At 40.2% G+C, this 20,474-nt stretch overlaps 1 protein-coding gene and 1 pseudogene across 2 annotated transcripts; one reads left to right on the top strand and one right to left on the bottom strand.

Annotated features, from left to right (window-relative positions):
* Nucleotides 1-312: 312 nt before the first annotated feature.
* LOC148869097 (S-adenosyl-L-methionine-dependent methyltransferases superfamily protein) lies at nt 313-5,630 on the bottom strand. The gene is made up of 9 exons (XM_088970456.1): nt 5,304-5,630; nt 5,046-5,102; nt 4,768-4,865; nt 4,605-4,674; nt 4,266-4,314; nt 2,351-2,439; nt 2,203-2,250; nt 903-962; nt 313-680 (listed from the first exon to the last, which is right to left on the bottom strand). Exons 1-9 carry the CDS (start codon nt 5,361-5,363, stop codon nt 594-596), a joined length of 618 nt encoding a protein of 205 aa, XP_088826582.1. The 5' UTR covers nt 5,364-5,630; the 3' UTR covers nt 313-593.
* An 11,672-nt stretch (nt 5,631-17,302) lies between these two features.
* Nucleotides 17,303-20,360, top strand: LOC148869098 (uncharacterized; annotated as a pseudogene). Its single transcript, XR_016107363.1, has 4 exons — nt 17,303-17,698; nt 18,215-18,659; nt 18,836-18,951; nt 19,707-20,360. The product of XR_016107363.1 is annotated as an uncharacterized LOC148869098 (transcript).
* Nucleotides 20,361-20,474: the final 114 nt, after the last annotated feature.

The raw sequence follows: 20,474 nt of genomic DNA on the forward strand, positions 1-20,474 counted from the left end.
GTTTGATGGGTAAAGCTACTATTAGTTGTATGTAACATGGTAAGGGGCTAATTATCTGACTCTTGTTGTGACAAGGAGTGTCAAAGTCTTGGATGGAAGTTTGTATTAATGTTCAACTTGCACATCTAAAGCTACTTTTGGAACCTACTTTCTTAATTTCTCTGCTTCTTTGCTGTAATAATTTTCTGTTTTGGCCATGGTATCTTGATGGAGAAGGTTGATTTTGAAGTTAATGTGTTTTCAAGGGGGTTTTCTCCAATGTGAACTGTTTTTCTTGTTATGAGTTTCCAAAACAATGATATTGCATTTTCATTTTCTTTGTGAAAGACTATGTTGCATTATTTTTCAACTAGGGTATGTAAATTATCCAAAAAAAAAAAAAAAGCAAACAATACATAGAATTAAATGGGTAAGCTCAATACTTCCCACTTGTAAAATGGGGCATGAAAACATCTAAAGTGTGTGATATTTCCTTCTGCTCTCTTTGTTTTTTTTATCAAATATACAGACACGGGATTCAAGTCCATTCCACTACTTTGCCTTTGAAGCTGTTCTTTGATGACGCACAATGTCAATGAACCTTCTTGATTCTTCTAGGGAACAAATCGCCACAGATCAACAGCAATATCAACCTCTTTCTTTTTGTGAAATTTGTAAAGTTGAGGTACATCAAATCGAAGCTGAAAAAGGATAAGTAAACCATATGCCAGTAAGATAACTTGACAGGTACATAATAGCTCAAGCAAACAAGATCTGCAACTGAACTATGTTAACTAATCAATATTCAATCATGAAAGTAAAAGAGTGAAAATGCAGACATTAGCACACTTCTTGTATAAATCACCACAATCCAGAATGTTAAATAGACAAAGGGAACTCAACACAAATATCATTTTCCATACCTCACATAAAACCTCAGCACTTCTAGCATTCAAATCCCGTAAAGCTGTTTTCTTCACATGCTACAACAAGAGAATGGGGAACAAATAAAAGAGCTTGTCATCATATTCACAAGAAAAATCCTCTTAAACAAATACACCTGTGGCTACAAACTCCAAACGGATGCTAATTCCATGGTTTGACGACAGATTCACATTTAAGATGAGAAACTTCAGAAAGGAATGTTTTCAAAACCAGACCGGACCAGACAGTCGGACCAGAAAAACCGGGAACCAGTCATCTGACCAGTCTGTTTTACCCCAGAACCGTCTTTTGGCCAAAAACCGTTGATTTGGTCAGAAAACTGCTGACCCGGGCAGTTGAACCATTCGAACCGTCCAACGGTTTTTGGCCATTTTTTTATTTTTTTATTTTTTTATTTTTTTGTCAGAACGGGCCATCCATTCGGTTCGAACAGTCGGACCATTCGACCTGGGAACCAGACCCCTGAACGGTTTGTTGTCCAGTTCATTTTTTAAAACCTTGTCAGAAAGTATTAAAGGTCCAAATCAGTTTGCATGCGACCAAGATTTTAAAGCTCAGGAACACATAATGTATCCTAATAAGTCAAGGATTTCCAAAATGCAATAGAAAAGAGGATTTTTTATTTTTCTTTTTGATTGTTAAATGCAGTAGAGCTTTTCAATCATCATATGAAATTCATGTGACTCAGTGTTTGTATGCATATTTGCTTGTTTGTACATGTATCAATCTGTATTTGTGGTTATTTTTAGCGTGGTTAGGAAGAAGCTAGGACTGAACCCTCCAATTTTTTGGTTGCAATACAGAATAATGGAGCCACAGACTTTATCCTAATTCAAAGTAGACCATTAACCCACCCACCCCCCACCCCACCAGCAAATAGCAGAGTTTTTTTTTTTAATCCTTGACAATCTAGGAGATATCAGTAATGTAAAAGGAGAACCCAATTATCAACAACTAACAGTAGGGATCAATCAGCTTGCTATTATCAACAAATAGAAAGCTGACAATCCCTTGTCCAAGCAATAGAGTTCTTCAACCGCATCTAGAGGCAATATACTAGTACACCTGAAAAGCAGGAATGAAACCTAATGAATGACTAGTGAATCCACCCCATATATGGATCAACAACAACATGTCAAAATAGAAATATGTCTAGAGACCAGCCAACCATACAGATGCAGTGTCTATATCACATTTTAATGTAGTTATGTCCTAAACAAAAATATGCATGCATCTTGAACAAGTAATCATCACAACTTAAAAAGGAAATAACTTTACATCTCTTGTTGTGGTTTTGTGCAAGGAATAGACAGCTTGAGAGGCAACCTGGCACAACAATTGATTTAAAATGACAAAATTAATCAGGAACCACTGTAGATAGAAGGCATTTAAGTAAAAAACATAAACAAAATACTCTGATCTTTACTTTTAAAGCAGTGGATAGAAAATCAATGTCAGCCCCCTTTTTCCGAGTTCCAAATGGAGGATTCATTACAACAGTGTCAACTATTTGGCCTACATTTAGAAAAAATGAGAAATTAGATGAAGGAACAATTCATGAACTTGAATGTTAAAGAAGCACATAAAAAATGACATGCTGTGAATAAAGAATATTAATCTCACGAACAACTAAATCAAATATATCAAGCAGCATGATAAAAGAAGTATTCGGCAGATAGTCTAGCCTGCATTAAAAATCTAGTCCCAGATAACTCTTCCAGAGCATTTCCTTATTCTGCACTGGTCTGCAAAACATACCACAGATGCTGAAAGGCACCTCTGATGGTCCAAGCTCAAAGGGCTTATGTCCTCTCAAACCCAATCTTTTAGTAGGTGCCTTCACATTTCTAATCGCCAAATCACTACAAAACATTAAAACACTATTCTTTAACTTCTCCCTCAGGAACAAGCTGGTGGCCACTATGAGGTGTATAAAGTATAAAGAAGGTTCAAGGATTGGCTAGTGAAAACTAAAGGGCATTACAAGGGTACAGTCGTACAGAGGCATTTCAAGCAAGAAAGTTTAAGATAATAGAATCTGATGCAGAATAGCCTCTCAAAGTGAAAGATTTATTGCCTCCATTAGTAAAGAAGCTTGCTAAGTTATCATTAATAGTTTCCTTTACAGAAATGGTTCTCCTGAAAAGTTGAAACCTGATTTCCATAGTTCCAGCTTCTGTTGGATTCTTCCTGTAGCACTCCAGTTTGTATGTATTAGGGAACAAAAACACGAGGATCTGAAAAGTGATTGGCAAAAGGAGAAAACAGAGCACTCAAGGCACACACAAAGATTTACGTGGTTCATCTTATAGCTTACATCCACGAGTGCCAAAGAAGAAATCCACTATATAACAGTAGTGGAGATTACTATTGTAGTTTTCACAGCTTCTCACCAAGAAACCCTCCTCCATACAACCGAATCACCCTCTCATTTTCGTTCTTCAAGCTTAGGTACATACTTGCTCTCTCTTTGTTCTTCAAGATACAAGATGGCTTGCTGTGTAAGATACAATAAAATATCTATGAGAACCAAACCCTAACAAGGTTCATATAGGGTCTGATCCAATATTACTGCAGGTCTGTACCATGGGGGTTCCGCTTTGCCTTTGGGTTTTCTCAACATAATTCGGGACAGGCCAAGAAGAGAGTTGCAAACCAAAATTCAAGGCACCAAACTCAACAGTATGGGTAGAAACTATCCATGAAGACTGATAGGGTGCATATCATGGGACACAAATATATCCTTATTCTTGCAGCAAAAAAGAAAGCCCTTATTCATTTTCATGAGATTCTTTTAGCATAATACCACTTAAATCGAAAGCCCATCTCTTCTTCAAAAGTATAACAAATCGCTAATTCGCTATTTGTCCATGGGTTTTAACATCTGACACTAAACTCTGGAAACAATAGAGCCAACTCAATTGTCTTTGATCCATTTTTAGGGTCGAATCACAGGAATGTATTTCAAACATCAGGCAGTCCAAGGCTGCAGGGTAAGTCATTTTCCAATGTCTGTATTAACCAATGCATTTGTAGAACAGATATATCAAGGTGTAAATTCTCGATTGGTTCATAGTGGTGGTCAAATTATACAGAATCTAAAATAAACTAAAATAATATTAGCAACAAATAGTTTTAGGTTCTTCAGCAATATTAATTTACTCCCCAATTAAGAGACTCAAGAGGGACAAAAAATCTTTCCATAAACATTGTTACAGTAGAAAGAAATGTAAGGATGAGAAAAGAGAGAACACCCTTCCCAGTTTGCTTTTTTTTTTGGTATTATATGGTACACGCCCCTCCCAGTATGCATGGAAAATGAGAAATAGACGCAAATTTACCTCTCCACTTCGAATTCCCGATGTCCCACAGAACAAGATCTATGTCCAACTGCCCGCACAATTAATTAACAAAGCAGCAATAGGGTCAGTTCAATATTTCCGTTGGACAAGAAGTCTACAAGCATTTAAGTCCATAGTCAAAGAAACTGGGTTCTCCCAAAGAAAGAAAAGAAAAGCATGAATTATATTATCAGGATCTTTCCCATCATGTAGCTGTTCAATCGACGCATTCATCTTCAACCATAGAAATAAAAGGCCAACGAAATATATTTTTTCTTGGCGTGATTGTAGACAACCTACTGCAATAAAACTGGAAGTTGGAAGCAGAAATGGAACTACCTCAAGATCTTCTGCATTAAGTGAGGCAAGCTCAAGAGATTGAGAATCGATATCAACTCCTACGACGTATCTGTCATCAAATTCAACCAAATTAACTCTGCACCTAATCGTGGTGAAAGAAACATAAAGCATGCCGAGGGAAAGAGGAAGAAATATTACTTACTCTGCCCCCAAAAGAGCACCTGCAATACCTAAAGTACCACAGCCACAACCAAAATCTGCTACCACCTTCCCACTTATATCACCAAACGAATTCTCAGCCTGTGTTTTCCAAACTATTAACAGTGTCAGAAACAATGCACCACAAGGACAAAATCCAATTACAGTGAATGGAATGATTAAGTTGACATCTCACAGTCTAAATTCAGAAATCAATCATCAAGTAAAGAAAAGGAAGAGCATGATACAATCAAAAAGGGGAAGATACTATCAAAGGAATACCATGTACAACATCCGAGATGCAATGTGGGGTCTTGTTGGGTATTGCTCCAGTTCCACCTAAAGACACCAAGCATTATCTTCTTGTCATTTACTTCAAATTCTTCCAACCCACCAAAGAAAACTACTTAAGATCATTTTGGGGCAATAAATAGAACTCATTCCATGTAGAAACTCGCTTAATGAATTTGAACTACGCGTATCTGGGTGTCTGAGTCTCAGAGAGGGGGAACAGAAAAAGAGAGAGATGAAAGTTGAAACCTTTGGATTGGAGAACTGCTGAAGATCTCCGAGAAGACCTTCTAATTGCTTGAGCTTCATCTTCGTAGGATTACAATTTTTCAAATCAGTGTAAAAGGGAAAAAGTGGAAGACAGTTTCAAACTTGTAGAACCCTAGCTTTGAGCAGGAATCCGAATGGATACGACAGGGATATACTCGAATACGGACGGTTCTTAGACGAATCGGGCTGTTGTCGAATCTACATGAACCGGACCGAAAACAAGTACATGAACCATGGTCATAGACATAAACATAGTTTTATTTTGGCTTCCCTGGCGAGGCAGACTGAGGCTGCATCGTGTCAATCAAAATATCGAGTTCAAATCAGCCCTCTACAGTATATCTCCACCGTGTATTGGGAATATTTCGCGATGATGATATTATCATTTTTAATATATAATCGGGAGATATTCCCAATAGACAGTGGGAATGTGCTGTGAGACTTGTGAGGGGCTGATCTGATTTCCAAAATATCAGCCACAGCTATATAACACATTTTAAGAAAAATATATATTGTCCGATCATCAATAAACAGGTGGCAAGTTTGAACCAACCTGTAATCAAGTCTAATCTAATCTAACACATACCAGTGTAAGGTAGGTGTTATATGCATGTCTGCATGTGAATATAGAAAGGGTAAAAAAAAAAAAAGAACTAGGCATTGATTTTTTTTTAATTTATTTTTTTAATGTTTTAATTAGTTAATTAGATTTAAAGATTAAAATATTTGAATAACTGTCATTTATAAGTATTAATTTTTTATGATATGGTATTAAGTTTTCGAGTAGAAGCAAGAAAGTGGAGTTTACATCGGCGCCCTACAGGCTACACAGCACATATATTGGAAATACTTCCCAATGACAAAGTATAAGAGATGTTACCATGCAAATGCATGCTAAGATGTGTACCTGGGACGCTGATGTCATCTAAAGAAAGTGGATTAAGTTCTCAAGACCTTATATAGGTATAAACATGAAACAACCTCTGATTTTTTTACCTATTAAATGGGTTTTTTCTATTCCAATTAAATTGAAATACATAAGTACCTTTTGTATTCTGCTACGAAATTTGCTAAGACTTGGGCTTTGACTCTAGGTCGAGCCTCATACCGGATATCGCATTCACTCAGCTTGATGGGCTACTCCATTAATCTTCCAGACACCTTGGGCTTGAGCAGAATCTGCCTCAGGGGTTTGTTGGTAAGAACAACGATAGTATGGGCCTGGAAGTACGACCGAAGTTTCTGGGCTGCTATGATCAGTGTGTATGCTAGTTTCTCGATCTTCGGATATCTAGTTTTTACATCCTGCAAAATTTTACTAACATGGTAGATGGGTTGTTGAACCCGATCTACTTCTTTAATCAGTACCGAACTAACCACTTCATCGCTTGTAGAGAGGTATAGTTTTAACACTTCCCCCTCTTCGGGTCGAGTTAAAACTGGGGCGGTGATTAAGTACCTTTTCACCTTGTCAAAAGCGAGCTGGAAATCTTCAGTCCATTCGAAGTTCTTACTCTTTTTTATAGGTTTAAAAAAGGGTGGGCACCGATCTGCCGGTTTAGACATGAAGCAGCTCAGGGTGCCAATCCGGCCAGTCAGCCTCTGGACCTCTTTTATTTTTCGGGGTGCTCATATCTAGGATCGCTTTTATTTTGTCTGGGTTGGCCCCGATGCCACATCGGTTGACTATATAACCTAGGAATTTACCCGAAGCGACTCAGAATAAGCATTTATTCGAATTTAATTTCATGCCATATCTTCGTAAATTTTGAAAAATATCTTTTAAATCATTCAACAAAGAATTTGAAAACTAGGTCTTCACGACCATGTCATCAACATAACATTCTACTTTATTGCAAATCAATGGCTCAAAAATTTTATTTACAAAGCACTGGAATGTTTCCCCAGCATTTTTCAATCTGAAGGGCGTGACCTTGTAATAATATAACCCGAGCTCAGTTATGAAAGCGGTCTTGTCTTCGTCAGCGGGATCCATCCTAATCTTGTTGTAACCAGAATAAGCATCTAGGAAGCTCAATAACTTATGCCTTGAGGTCGCGCCCACTAGGCGGTCAATTTTGGGCAACGGGAAGCAGTCTTTTTAGCAGGCTCTTTTCAGGTCGGTGTAGTCGACGCACATGCGTCATTAGCCATTGGCCTTTTTCACCAGAACCGGGTTGACCACCCAGCTCGAGTAATGGACTTCCCTGATGAAGTCTACCATGAGGAGCTTTCTGAGCTCTTCATTGAGTACCCTCCAACGTTCTGGGGGGAGGTTGCATTTCTTTTGTCTTACTAGCCTGACTAAAGGGTCGATATTAAGTTTGTGAGTTATAATTTTTGGATCAATCTCGGGCATCTCTGCCGTGGACCAAGCAAAAATATCTAAATTTTCAAGTAAGAAACTTACTAGCTGGGTTCGAAGTGGTTCGTTGATCGAGACACCGATCTGAAGAGTTTTAGCTAGTTTGACAGCAAAGACTGGTATGTGGACCGTTTCTTCTTTCGGGGCAGCTCGTTCATCGGTATACTACATCAGTTGCTCAAGCTCGATATCCTCTACTAGTTTTGCTTTTCCTTTTAAGGCAGCCATGTAGCACTTGCGGGATTTGAGCTGGTCACCTCTCACGACTCCCACTCCGTAATCAGTTGGGAATTTCATTGCTAAGTATTAAGTGGACATTGTTGCACATAAAACATGCGTGATAAGTCGACCTACTATTGCATTGTAGGGGGAGGGAGTCGTGACTACCAGGAACGTGTGCTCAAATCGCACAACGTTTGGCCATGCACCGATTTCCACGGTACTCTGATTCAACCAAGAGGCCTGACCTCCTCGTCGTTGAACCCTATCAAAGGCGTATCTACCAGTTTCATGTCGCTCTGTTGCTACTGTAATTTGTCAAAGATATCTTTGAAAAGTATGTCTGCTGAGATGCTTGAGTCCACCAAGATGTATTTTACCTCGAAGTTGTTGATCCTTAGCTTCACTACTAAAGCATCACCGTGCGGGTATTAGATCCCGCACGCATCATCCTCAGTGAAGCAGATCGGTTCTTCAAGCTAAGGTCGCTTTGGCAGGGTTTTCACCTTCGTTCTCCAATTTGTAGACCGGGGTCCTCCTAGTTACCGATGTACATCCGACAATGATGGACCCACCTGTGATCAATCACCCCGCGGATTGGTCTTTCCTCTAGCAACTGTGCGGTGGTTGTTCAATTTGCCTGCTAACCTTGGGGCCATTCCTCCTCTGATCCCCCTGTTGATCTACTTGCCCCCCTCTCTTCTCACAATATGTAATTCTTCAGGTACCTGCGATGGATAAGTTCCTCGATCTCATTGTGGAGATTCCTACAATTCTCCATGGTGTGTTCATGATCTCGGTGGAAATGGCAATAGACATTTGAGTTTCTTGTTGTCAGGTCTCTCCTTAACTTGGGAGGCCATTTGATGAAGGAGGAATCCTTAATAGCCATTAAGATCTCTCCTCACTTAGTGTTCAAAGGCATATAGCTCGTTCTCTCCACGGGTGGGGTCCTGGAGTGTTGACCTGGCTTGTGGGTGCATGAGGGGGACCGACTTCTTGACTTGCTTCTTCCCCTACTCGAGGACTTTCTTTTTTACCCACCATTGCTCGTCCCTTCATTCTCTATCTTCCTCTTCTCTGGTGGTGGATTGTCAATCTTTTGGTTGATCTCCTCCTCAGTACCGATGAACTGATCTGCCAATTTGAGGAACTCGGTGATATCTTCTGGTTTCTTAACTACCACGTGCCACTTGAACCCTTTATGGGTGATTCCTTTCTTTGTTGTAGTGAGCCGCATCGCTGGATCAAGGTCTGGTATCTGCAGGCAAGTATCGTTGAAGCGCTTTATATAGCTTCTGATTGGTTGTCCTTCCCTCTAAACCATGTTCAGAAGGCTTTCTTGCGACTTCAGGCACTTCTTGGTGGTAATGAAGTATGCTGTAAACAGGTTGGCAAATTGTAATCAACTTTTGATGGAGCTCGGCGTGAGGTTCCGATACCAAGTTCGGACCACCCCCCCTAAAGGTAGTGGAGAAGGCCACACACATGCAGGACACGTCAGTCAGCTAGGTGCATCTGAGACTGGAAGGAATCCACATGATCGTTGGGGTCAAATGACTCGTCATACTTGTCTAACGGAGGCACCTTGAAATCTTTCAGCACCGGAGTTGCTAGGAGCTCGGGAGACAGAGGAGATATCCAACAAAGTAATGGAGGTGCAGTCTATGTTGCCACCGAGCTCACTTCTTCCTTTTCTTTGGCTTGCTCTGCCTGCTGACTTGGCTTCGTTGGCAGACTGTTTCTGGCCATGGAGCGGTGTGTCTTGCCGTTCCTGCTTCATCGGCTCAACATTTGTACTGCTGATTTCAATATGATTTGGTATTTTGGCATCACTACGAACATTATCGCGAGGTGGATCCTGACTCCTTCTTGTTGGGTTCTCTTGGGGTTTGCACCGTCTATCGCGAGGGACGGAGGGGTCCTGCCTCGAGTTCGCACCTCAAACTCATAGGTTGGTTGTTATCTCCTCGCGAGTCGTTATTGTAGTGTTGATTTCAATTTGATTTGGTATTTCGGCATCACTACGGACATTATCGCAAGGTGGATCCTGACTCCTTGTTGGGTTCTCTTGGGGTTCGCACCGTCTATCGCGAGGGACGGAGGGGTCCTGTCTCGAGTTTGCACCTCGAACTTTGGGCTAGTTGTTAACTCCTCACGAGCCATTATGTTCCTGTTGGGAGTGTCTAGTCTGATTGGCCCTGTTCAGCTAACTATCCCCATGCCTGTTTCTAAAATTTCCTTGCGAGACTAGAGGAGTGTGCTGACCATTTCTCCTCCCACGGGGCAAAACCTAACCCTTGGGAGGAACCGACACTTGCGAGGTCCCCTCACCCCGATGGGGGGATCGGTTGATGTTTTGGCTGGTTCTAGGCCGATTTGGGTTCTGGCCCTAACACAACCCTGGGTGACAGGGTGGAATTGGTTGTTGGTTTGACTTCAGTGGTGGGAACTGCTACTGATACTACTGGTACAGATAGTACCGTTGATACTGTTGGAACTGTTGGACCTACTGCATCTAGATCTATATCGTCCAGATGCACTGAACAAGGTCATGGAATTGGGAGTGCCCGATTCCAGGAGGGACCACAGATGGCTCGGAGAAAGTCATGCCCCCTGGGAGAAGCGGGATGCTCACTTGCATAGTGCCCTATGGTACGGGCAATGACGGGACTCCTGAAACTGTAAGAGGAATAGTAAACTGGCCAATGCATACCGTAGGACCTTGGGGGAAGGTTGGTTGTTGATCTTGCCCCCTAGTGACGTTCATCTCGATGCTTTTTTCGGTGTTGCTAGAAGAATCCATTGGGATAAATTGAAAAATAAAACTGCAACTAAAGTTGGGATGACCTTTCGATCGATTCCTACAGATGGTGCCAATTGATGGTGCGCGATCTAGATACTCCTAGCTGGAAGACGATCTGAACTCCAATTGTGCGGCATGCTGGACCAAGCTGCAAAATAGTAGATCAGAGAACCTGGGGTGGCTAACTCGGCGAGGTCGCTCCGATGTTTAAGTCAGTATTATACTGTGGATGCGAGCTGAATACTTGAGTGCTTGAATGCTAGTGAGTAAATAATCACGTGTACCTTTGCCTTGGGGTTTCATGTCCTTATATAATGGAGTAGTCATGGGCCTTACGAAATAGATCTGAGATCTCCGGGCCATGCGAATAAGATCTGTTCCATTTTTGAAGGAGAGCAATGTGGTGATAAAGTTTATCGCTTACCTCCGATTCAAGCGGAGTTAGGATGAGTCTCGCCGTGATCCCGAGAAATTCGGAGTCCGTTGGGGGGGCCTTTGGAGTCGATTACATGGTGTTTCAACTCTTTAGCTCCAAACAGGTACTTTGGTTCTTTAGTCCCGAACTGGATTGGATGTCGAGGTGTCTTTACGCTGAGGTGGTTTTTGGGCCAAGGTGGCTGAATACCCGAGTTTCGAATGTTGCAAGCTGGGTTCGTTTGGCTGAGTTGTCACCCCTTGAGCAGGTCGCATCTACATGTCCCCTTCTTACTAGGTCATGCCAAATCACCCTTCATCACCTCCCATTTGGGAGGGAGTGCCAAGCATCCTCATAATTAGTTTATACATAAACTCTATATGTGGCTAAACAAAGACTCTATATACGGACTCCATTTCTAGGGACTACTTATATAAGAAGAGGTAGAAAAAAGGAAAGGAAACCAAGGTAAATTCAACAAGAATGTGTTTTCTATGTTTTTGTGTTAAGGAAAATTTTATAATTTAAAATGCAATAATTTTTAGTATTCAAACTTTCAAAACGTATCAATTCAGTATTTGTCGTTAGCTAGCTTGTTAACCAGTTGTTAAGTGGCATTTGAAAAGACACAAGTGCCCTTTGAGTGTTATCTAATTCTCTTTATCAACCATCCAAACATTGATAAAAAATGAACAGTCCCAAACCCTTGCCTTACTATTCAAGAAAGTTGGGGTTACCAGAATGCCCACGTGACCCCAACTTTCTTAAATAGAAGAGACAGGGATATGAGAGTGTTCATTTTTTGTCAATGTTTGGATAGTTGATAAAGAGAATTAGATGACACTTTAAGGGCTTTTGTGTATTTTCAAATGTCACTTAATGGGTGGTTAATGGACTAGTTAATGGTAGTGACTAAATTGACACATTTTGAAAGTTCGGGTACTGAATTGTTGCGTTTTAAAGTTCGAGGACCAAAGTCGCACTAGGCCCAAAGTACAAGTTACTTATCAGGAATTTTCCCTTGTTTTAATTATTGTGTCATTACTAGAACACCCCTATAGTTTCATAGCCTTACTTAAACCTACCCTGTAGTTTTCATTTTTCTAAAACACCTCTATAGTTTGCAACCTATTTACTTGATCAACATTTCACTAAGAAATGTTTGTTTTGCCATCTAGTAACATGATCGCCTAAAATGTGTAAAAAATGTTCAAAGCAAAGGCCATGATTGTTTATTCCAAAAGTACCCCTAACATTTCATATATAAAGACAAAATTGACCAAATAGAGCCAAGTAGAGTGGTTGCTCATGTTTATTAGGGGTAGAAATGGTATTCTTATTTTAAATTTATTTTGATTAAATTTATTCAAATGGAAATTAAGGTCAAAACTGTCATTTTCCACTATTATCCAATGAAAGGCCAATTAGTAAAGGGCAAATTTCTTAAACTACCCTTATGGTCTAGCTAATTGAGTAAGTATAACCCCTATCGTTTCTGACAATTGACAAACTCTACCCTTATCGTTAGCATCCATTAATATTCCATCAAATCCTATATACACATGACACCACGTGATGTATATTTTTTTAAAACCCAAATTTACCCTTCTCCCTTCTTCTTCTTCTTCTTCTTCTTCTTCTTCTTCTTCTCAAGCCCTCTCTCTCTCTCTCTCTCTCATTTGAGAGCTCGATCTGTCTGCCGATATCCCCACAATGAAATCAATGAACAGGAAACCTAACCTATCGAGTGCAAGATATGTTTGGGTGAGTTGAACCTTACTAGAAACCTCCCCTCAAAACCATCGCTCTAGTAGGCCAGAATCCCACAAATGCATCGTTCCCCTCTCTCCTTACCAACATCACTGAACACCCCTTTCATTCTTTTTTTTTTGTTTACCTTTTATTTGTTTAAAATCAATCACCACTGTCGCTACAACTTCTAGCAACAACAGTGATGAACCTACAATTTATCTATATTTTATGAGGTTTTTGCATGAAATTTTATGCTGGTTTAATTAGATTTTGCCCTATTTTAGCTTGATTGCAAGAAAGATTTCAGGGGGAGCCAAATCAACAAAAAGAAGGCAAAAGCAAGAAAAGAAAACCCAAAATTTATCAAGTTCAGCCCGGCCCAGCCATGAGAGCAAGAGAATTTCATTCGGCCCAAGAAGAGCAAGTGAAACTCTTTGGAAAATCCAAGGGAAGAAGCCTAGCAAGAAGGAAATTTCGGCCCAGCCCATTTTTAGCCCAAATAACAGCCTAGAGTGTAGCCCACTTGAGCTCAAATGCAAGCTAAGTTGTAGCCCAAATAGCAGCCCAAAGGGAGTTAGGGGCGACAACTCCTAGATGTTTCTTGAAGAGAAGGAGGGAGCACTCTAGAAGGTTCATGAGGGGTGTAATACACCCAATTCTAGAGACTTCAAGAAGGGGCAAGAGCCCCCTTGAAAAACTATATAAGGAGGCCTCTAGGAGGGGAGAAAGTTGTTCAATTGCTTGAGAGGAAGGCTCTCCCACTCTTAGAGGTTCGGCCACCTTGAGAGAAGAGAAGAGAATAAGGCTAGGCGCAAGGAAGAAGAAGAAGAAGGGCTGAAGGAAGTTCAAGACAAGCAAGCTAGAAGAAGAAGGTGAGTTCGAATTGAGGGTTTGTGATTCAAAGATCTTTTGTAATAAATCATTTGTAGTTTCATTCTATTTTGATTTGAATTCAGTTTCTTAGTTATATTTTCTTTCTTCTTTCTCCTTGTTTCCATTCTTCCTTGATGTATTTCAGCTTGTAAAATTTCAGTTCAACAATCTAATTCTTTTTTATTCATTCAAATGGTCATGAATTATACTTGAAGTTTCTTGAATAAGGGTGTTATTGTAGAGTAATTCGGCCAACTAACCTTCAAAACTCAGATCTGAATTCTCAGATCTGAGATTGCAAGGTCTGAATTGCTTGAAAGAGAATTCAGATCTGCAATTTTCAGATTGACCGAATTAATCTACAGCTTGGAATTCCTAAAGTGCTTGAGAGAGACTCTAGGAATTCAGATCTACTATTCAAGAACTGAATTGAGTGCAAGGTTAGAGATAACTTGCACAATTCAGTTGGTGATCAATTCAGATTTGAATTGATGCCTTAGAAGTGTTTGAAGAAATGCATGCATGGGGATTAGATTCTTGCTAGAGATAGAAGAACCGTCACTCATGCATAGGATGAACATGCTCTTGAGAGAGGCTGTTCATGACCTTGGGGTTTCACCAAACCAAGGCTCAATCATGATTTATTCGAATGATCCAAATTCATAGATTGCTGAATTCTGAGATTGACATTTACTGTTTACTCTTCTAACCTGAATTGAAGGCAATTGGGCCAATGATTTAGATAGATTTTAATTTAGGATTTCTTAGCTTTCATTAGAGTTTTGATTTATTTGTTGATCAGATAAGAAGTGCTCAATTTAGTATTGGTAATTGTTTCCTAAATCCTCGTGGGAACGATACTTCACTCTCTACTTTATTACTTGAACGGCTAGTGCACTTGCTAGTGTCACAATGAACAACACATCAAACAGTATTCCCATGAACTCTCCTCATCACCTATGAAAGAGTTCTGGCAGTAGCGCCTGTATAGCCCAGGTGAGTAGAGTTGTTCACGGGTCGGGTTGGACCGGTTTACTAGTCTTTTTTCAACCGACCCAACCTAGTCGGGTTACCTATAGATCAAACCGAAACCGACCCTCTATTAGGTAAAACCGACCTGGTCAGTTTGAGTCGGTTTGAGTTTCAACCAACTCCAAGCTTGCACAATGCACATGAAGTCAAAGTGTTGATATTAAATATAATATTTCAAAATATATTTTCTAGAAATATATATTTAAAACCAAAACATATATACAAATATATCAAAATATACATTTTTTATTTTTTGGAAATATATATATGATATATTTCAGAATATATATTTTTTAGATATATATTTATTATTTAAAACTAAAATATCTATATTTAATAGATATTTTTTTAGAATATATATTTTTTCACATAACTCAGTTTGGTTCGGTTCGGTTTATTCGTCTTTGCAACCCGAAACTGACCAGTAATGAAGAAAAATTGGCCAACTCGGGTTCGTTGATTTGGGTTTATTTGTGAACAACCCTACAGGTGAGTATCTCTTAGATCTCAGATCTAGGTTCCTTGTAGATCTGAGAGATACTTAGTAGATTTGGGCACTTGTTTGAAAGTTCTGAGATCTCCAACCTCTCTATGTCGATCTTGAGAAGCTTCTTCTTTACAACAGGGGTCTTCTCGTCCTTCTTCTCCTATGCTAGCTTCTTTTCTACCTTGGTGCAATGGTGCCATTGAAATGTTTGAAAATTTTCACTGTTGCATTGTTGTTCAAAAATTGCAACGATAACCATCGCATGCGAAGGCGATGGCGCTCTATCTCTGTTCTCGGATGCTCTGTTGATCTCCAACCATTGCAATGACAACCGTTTCCGTTATGCCTTAAAATGAAGGTAAAAAAATAATTATAACTCGCATATAAATTTGACTTAAGGGCAAAATAGACATTTCATCCCTTTTATCAATATTTACAACAATGGTAATTTTTGGGATATACTTAGTCAATTAGTTAAACCTAATGAGGGCAGATTTGACCCTCCAATGACATTGTGACACATGACATCTTAGAATAGCTAGATGACACCTAGACACCACCCAAGTGATGATTTGGAGTCCTACATCGTGGCTCGTCTTTACCCCGACCTCGCGACCAACCTTTACTATCGATCTGGCAACCTGCCTCCACCGTTGACCTGGCGACCTACCTTTACGTAGACCTAGCGACCGCGACCACAACTTAGGTTGGCTTGTAACACCTCGTCACTGGCCGAAGTGACCTCAACGCGATGAGCAACCTCCCTCAAGGGCTTGCCAACCTGACTGGGGACTTGGTGGGGACCTGCGAGATGTGCTCGCCGACAAATTCGGCATGCATATCCCGACGCTCCCAGGTTTCTCGGAAGTTGGCCCACGTACCGAATGTTCCGGAGGATGGTCAACGTGCATGGCGGTTACCTCCGAGGATCTCGGACCAGTTAGGCACAACCTCTCAGAAATCTCGGATGTAGTGCATGAGGCCCAAACCAAACAATGTCTATATAAAGGCACCAACCCAAATGGCACAAGAGAGAGGCGAGTAAGCACATTCTAGCTCATACTTTATGATTTTTTAGCTCGCGATCTACTATAAAAGTACTAACTTAATCATCGGAGCGACCTCGCCAGGTTAGCCACCTCGGGTCCTCTAACATTGATTCCTTGCAGGTTTCTCTGAAGAGCTACCTAGCTCAGCAATCAACCCAACTCGACACCCAATCTACCCCCAGCTCGGCCTAGTCAACTTGACATCCAAGTCCTCATATAGAAAAAATCCTCCACTTCAGCATTTGAGTCATTGGCCACTTAGAAATAGTCCGAGCAACAGGGCACTGCCCAAAAGCCCTTCATCAAAACCAAATGGGTAGTTTAAGAAATTTGCCTTTAAGTAAATTGATTGAAAACCATAGGAGGTATTTTAGTAAAATGCAAACTATAAGAGGTGCTTTAGTAAAATGCAAAATATAGGAGGTGTTTTAGTAAATACATGCATGAAACTATTGGGATGTTTTAGTAAATGACCCATAATTGTTTTCAAATCAATTGGTCTTGTTTTTGTGTTTGAAAAACAGCAACAAGAAAACTGATTCACATCAGTGAACACCCCCTTACTAACCCAATGCCATGTGGCTAGCTTATTGCTCCATTTGGGTGTCCACGTGGCTAACTTAAGAGTCCATTTGAGTGCATTGCATGAGATTGGATCTGCTCTTCACATCTAGCGCCTCACACGCATATCCTATCATGCACTCGGAACATCTCCTGAATTTATTTATTATTATTCACGGGAGATGTTCTCAATGCACGGTGGATGTGCATATGAAGCGCCCATTTGTCAGGAGCATATCTCGCTTCGCATTGCATAGAGTTGAGTTATGGGATCTGCTCCTCACACATGAGCGCTTCACATACACATCACCGTGCATTGGCCCGTGTGAGGAGCAGATCCAGTCTCTAGAGTTGAAACTTGAAAGCTGTCTCCTTGCGCTAGCAGTCACGTGATCCAATTTAAAGCCCACCACTGCAATTACAACCCAAGGCTCTTTCTGAATTTTGATGGTGTCTTGCGTTTTCTTATCGAACTATTCATACTCAGCTCCTCTCTTTGTTCCTTGAAAAACATGCTTGAGAGAGTGCTCTCGACGCGCAGACCAACGCAATTTAGCGAAGAAGGAGATGAAGATGACGAATCGAAGACCAGAAAGAACGTTACCTTTGCCATGAGAGCGACGAAGCAGATGAGCAAGATTGGGTTTCTATGGCCATTCCTCCTCTCTTTCTTCTCCTTCTTGTTATCTCTGTCGTTTCCCATTCTCGCAACATTGTCTGTGTCTCTTCGTATGGTACCGAATCCTATTCTCGGATGAGCTTCTTCGGCATTGACGGCCTTGATTCTGATTTCGGATCCCTCGGTGTGCCCTGGTGTAAGCATCTCTGGCTTTGATCTCTGAATTTCGATACCCACATTAGGGTTCTTAGTCAGATTAAAGTTGATACTATGTGATTTTATTAATTTCCCTCCCTAATTATAAGAAAAAAAAATTTCCTGCCTATCTCTCTTGAGGATCTTGTATGTTTCTTGCGAGCAACATTTGATTTCTACCATTGCATTTTGTCAGATCTGAGAAGACGTTTTGCTGCATTCTTGTTACTTATTTAGTGCTTAGATCTCTTATCTGGAGTCTGGACATTAATTCCCGAGACTCGAATACTCTGGTTGAGTCTCTTCTTTTGTAGGATTTTGATGTGGGAATGAGAAGATTCATTGTGATTTTCATGTTTTAACTTGATTGGTTGGTTCTTGGCTGGGCCATGTGTAGCTCAGTGATTTCAAGTAGAATATTAGTGGGAAAATTTTGAAATTTATTCAACTTAATGGGTTGAATTCCCAGAATTGAACTCTTAATTTACGTCCATTTAATTCGCATCACTGGAAAAAGGCAGATCGAAACATGGGCGGACAGTTGAATGGACATCAAAAGATTTGCTCCAGGGCTTGGAAGAGTTCGTTCCAATCTATGAGACCCGTCCAATCAAAAACAACATGTATGGAATGGGATTCGACCACAGCTTTGGCCTTTGGTTCATTGTTCGATGGCTGAAGCCAGATCTGATGATCGAGAGCGGTGCTTTCAAGGGGCATTCCACTTGGGTTCTCCGACAAGCAATGCCAGACGCACAGATACTGTCGCTTACACCCCGGCACCCGGAGAAATACCTGAAGAAAGGACCCGCTTATGTTGACCCAAATTGCACGTACTTTGCTGGAAAGGATTTCATAGATTTTGGAAGTGTCGATTGGGAGAGCGTTATGAAGAAATATGGGATTACTGATCTCAATCGCGTTCTGGTCTTTTTTGATGACCATCAGAATGAACTAAAAAGGTATATGCTGACCTGTGTCTGAATTTTGGGAAGTTTTCTCGCTTTTATGCACCACCTTGTATATAATTTCATGTTTAAGTTACAATATGTATGTTGGACATGTTTATCTTTCATTCTTTGCCTCTTTCAGGAATTGTTAATTGGTGAATGTTTTTTCTTTACACTTGAGTGGATAGACTTAAGCAGGCACTGAAAGCGGGCTTTCGACACCTTGTCTTTGAGGATAACTATGACACTGGAACTGGCGACCACTATTCCTTGAGGCAGATTTGTGATCAATTCTACATAAGAGGTGCATATTATCTACTCTTAAATTAGGCTATATATGAAGTGTACACGCCCTGGTTCCCTTATTTTGTTTGTACTGGCCTTCTACATACCCGAGAATGAGAACCCTTGCCTCCTGTGCAAGGAACATGCTTGGTCTTTAAGATATCTTGTAATCTTAGGCACTTAGGACCTTAATGTAGGGAAACAGGACTTTCCCATTTTCTATATTTCTGAACAAGTAGAAAGAAGACAATTGACAAGACTATTTCCGTAAGCAATTTATTGTCAAAAATCAGAATTATATATTTCTTAAACTTTGTTTTAGGTTTCTATGACCTATCGGTTTAAGAAGCTTCATGGAAATTGGAAAAAAATCATGCTTCTTTAAGTGCAAAAGGTCCAGATCTGCATATAAATGGAATTATCCATCTATTTGACCTTCTATTAAGGGGAAAATAAATAAACAAAGCTTCTACAAATTTTCCTTTCTAATAAGAATAAATGAATAAATAAAGAAATAAATAAACAACAAAGCAAAACAGACACACATGGAAGATCAATCAGCATCCCAAACATGGATAATTGGATCTGGATGATGGCTTTCATTAAGGGGGAAAACAGTGGTGCAAGCTCCTAGTATCTTCTACTTCAACTTAAATATTTTATGTTTCGAAACCTTTTTCCGAATAGGTATACACTGAAAGATTAGCATGGCATTGTAAATATGATTTTAAAGTTTGAATATTGGGTTGTATAACTTCATTTTGCATCTTCCAGGTGGTGGCCACAGTTGTTTTGCAGATAGTGATGAAGCTAGGATTAGGAGGAAAAGAAGGAAGTTCTGGGAGAAGACTGTAGACATAGAGGAACTATGTGGACCAGGGGAAGCATGGTGGGGTGTAAGGGGGCAGATGCGGGATGATTTCAACCATAGCAATAAGGCAATTTCTTATGCTGAACATTTCCAGAACAGCAGGTTTGTGGAATCAGTGCTAGATGTCTACTGGGAACTTCCTCCAGTGGCAGGTCCTTCCCTTACTCATCAAACAAGATATGATCCCGCCCGCGTGCAGACTCCTCTTGTTGAAGATGGAAGATTTGGTTTTTTCCAGAGGCTTGGTTTAACAAGGCTTGAAACGTCTGTATTCAATGGGTACACTCAGATGGTGTATCTTCAAATATCTCAGCCTGGGTCTTGAATCTACAGGATTAAATGACAAAATTTTTCTAGCTACCTGGTGCAAGGAATCCTAGGTCTTGATATTCCACATTTTTCTTGCATCGCACAAGTGAAGTTAGAATGTTGTATACATACAAATTTTTATTTTATTTCAATGGATTCAGGGTTTCACAATCATTTCCTGTTTTAATGTTGCAAATGAACATTTCAGTTACTTGACCATCAAAAGAGCTCTTGATTGCCTACTGAAATGAAGTCTTCTGCTTGATTAGCCTCTCAATGGGACTTAAATATAGCTCAGTTGTGTATTTTAGCCCGTTTAGCTTCACTACCAAAATCAATCATAAGCCGAGTCAGAACTCAAT

This window comes from Nelumbo lutea, chromosome 2, assembly GCF_056320005.1.
Source record: "Nelumbo lutea isolate HS-2025 chromosome 2, American lotus-T2T, whole genome shotgun sequence".
In the NCBI taxonomy this organism is placed as follows: Eukaryota; Viridiplantae; Streptophyta; class Magnoliopsida; order Proteales; family Nelumbonaceae; genus Nelumbo; species Nelumbo lutea.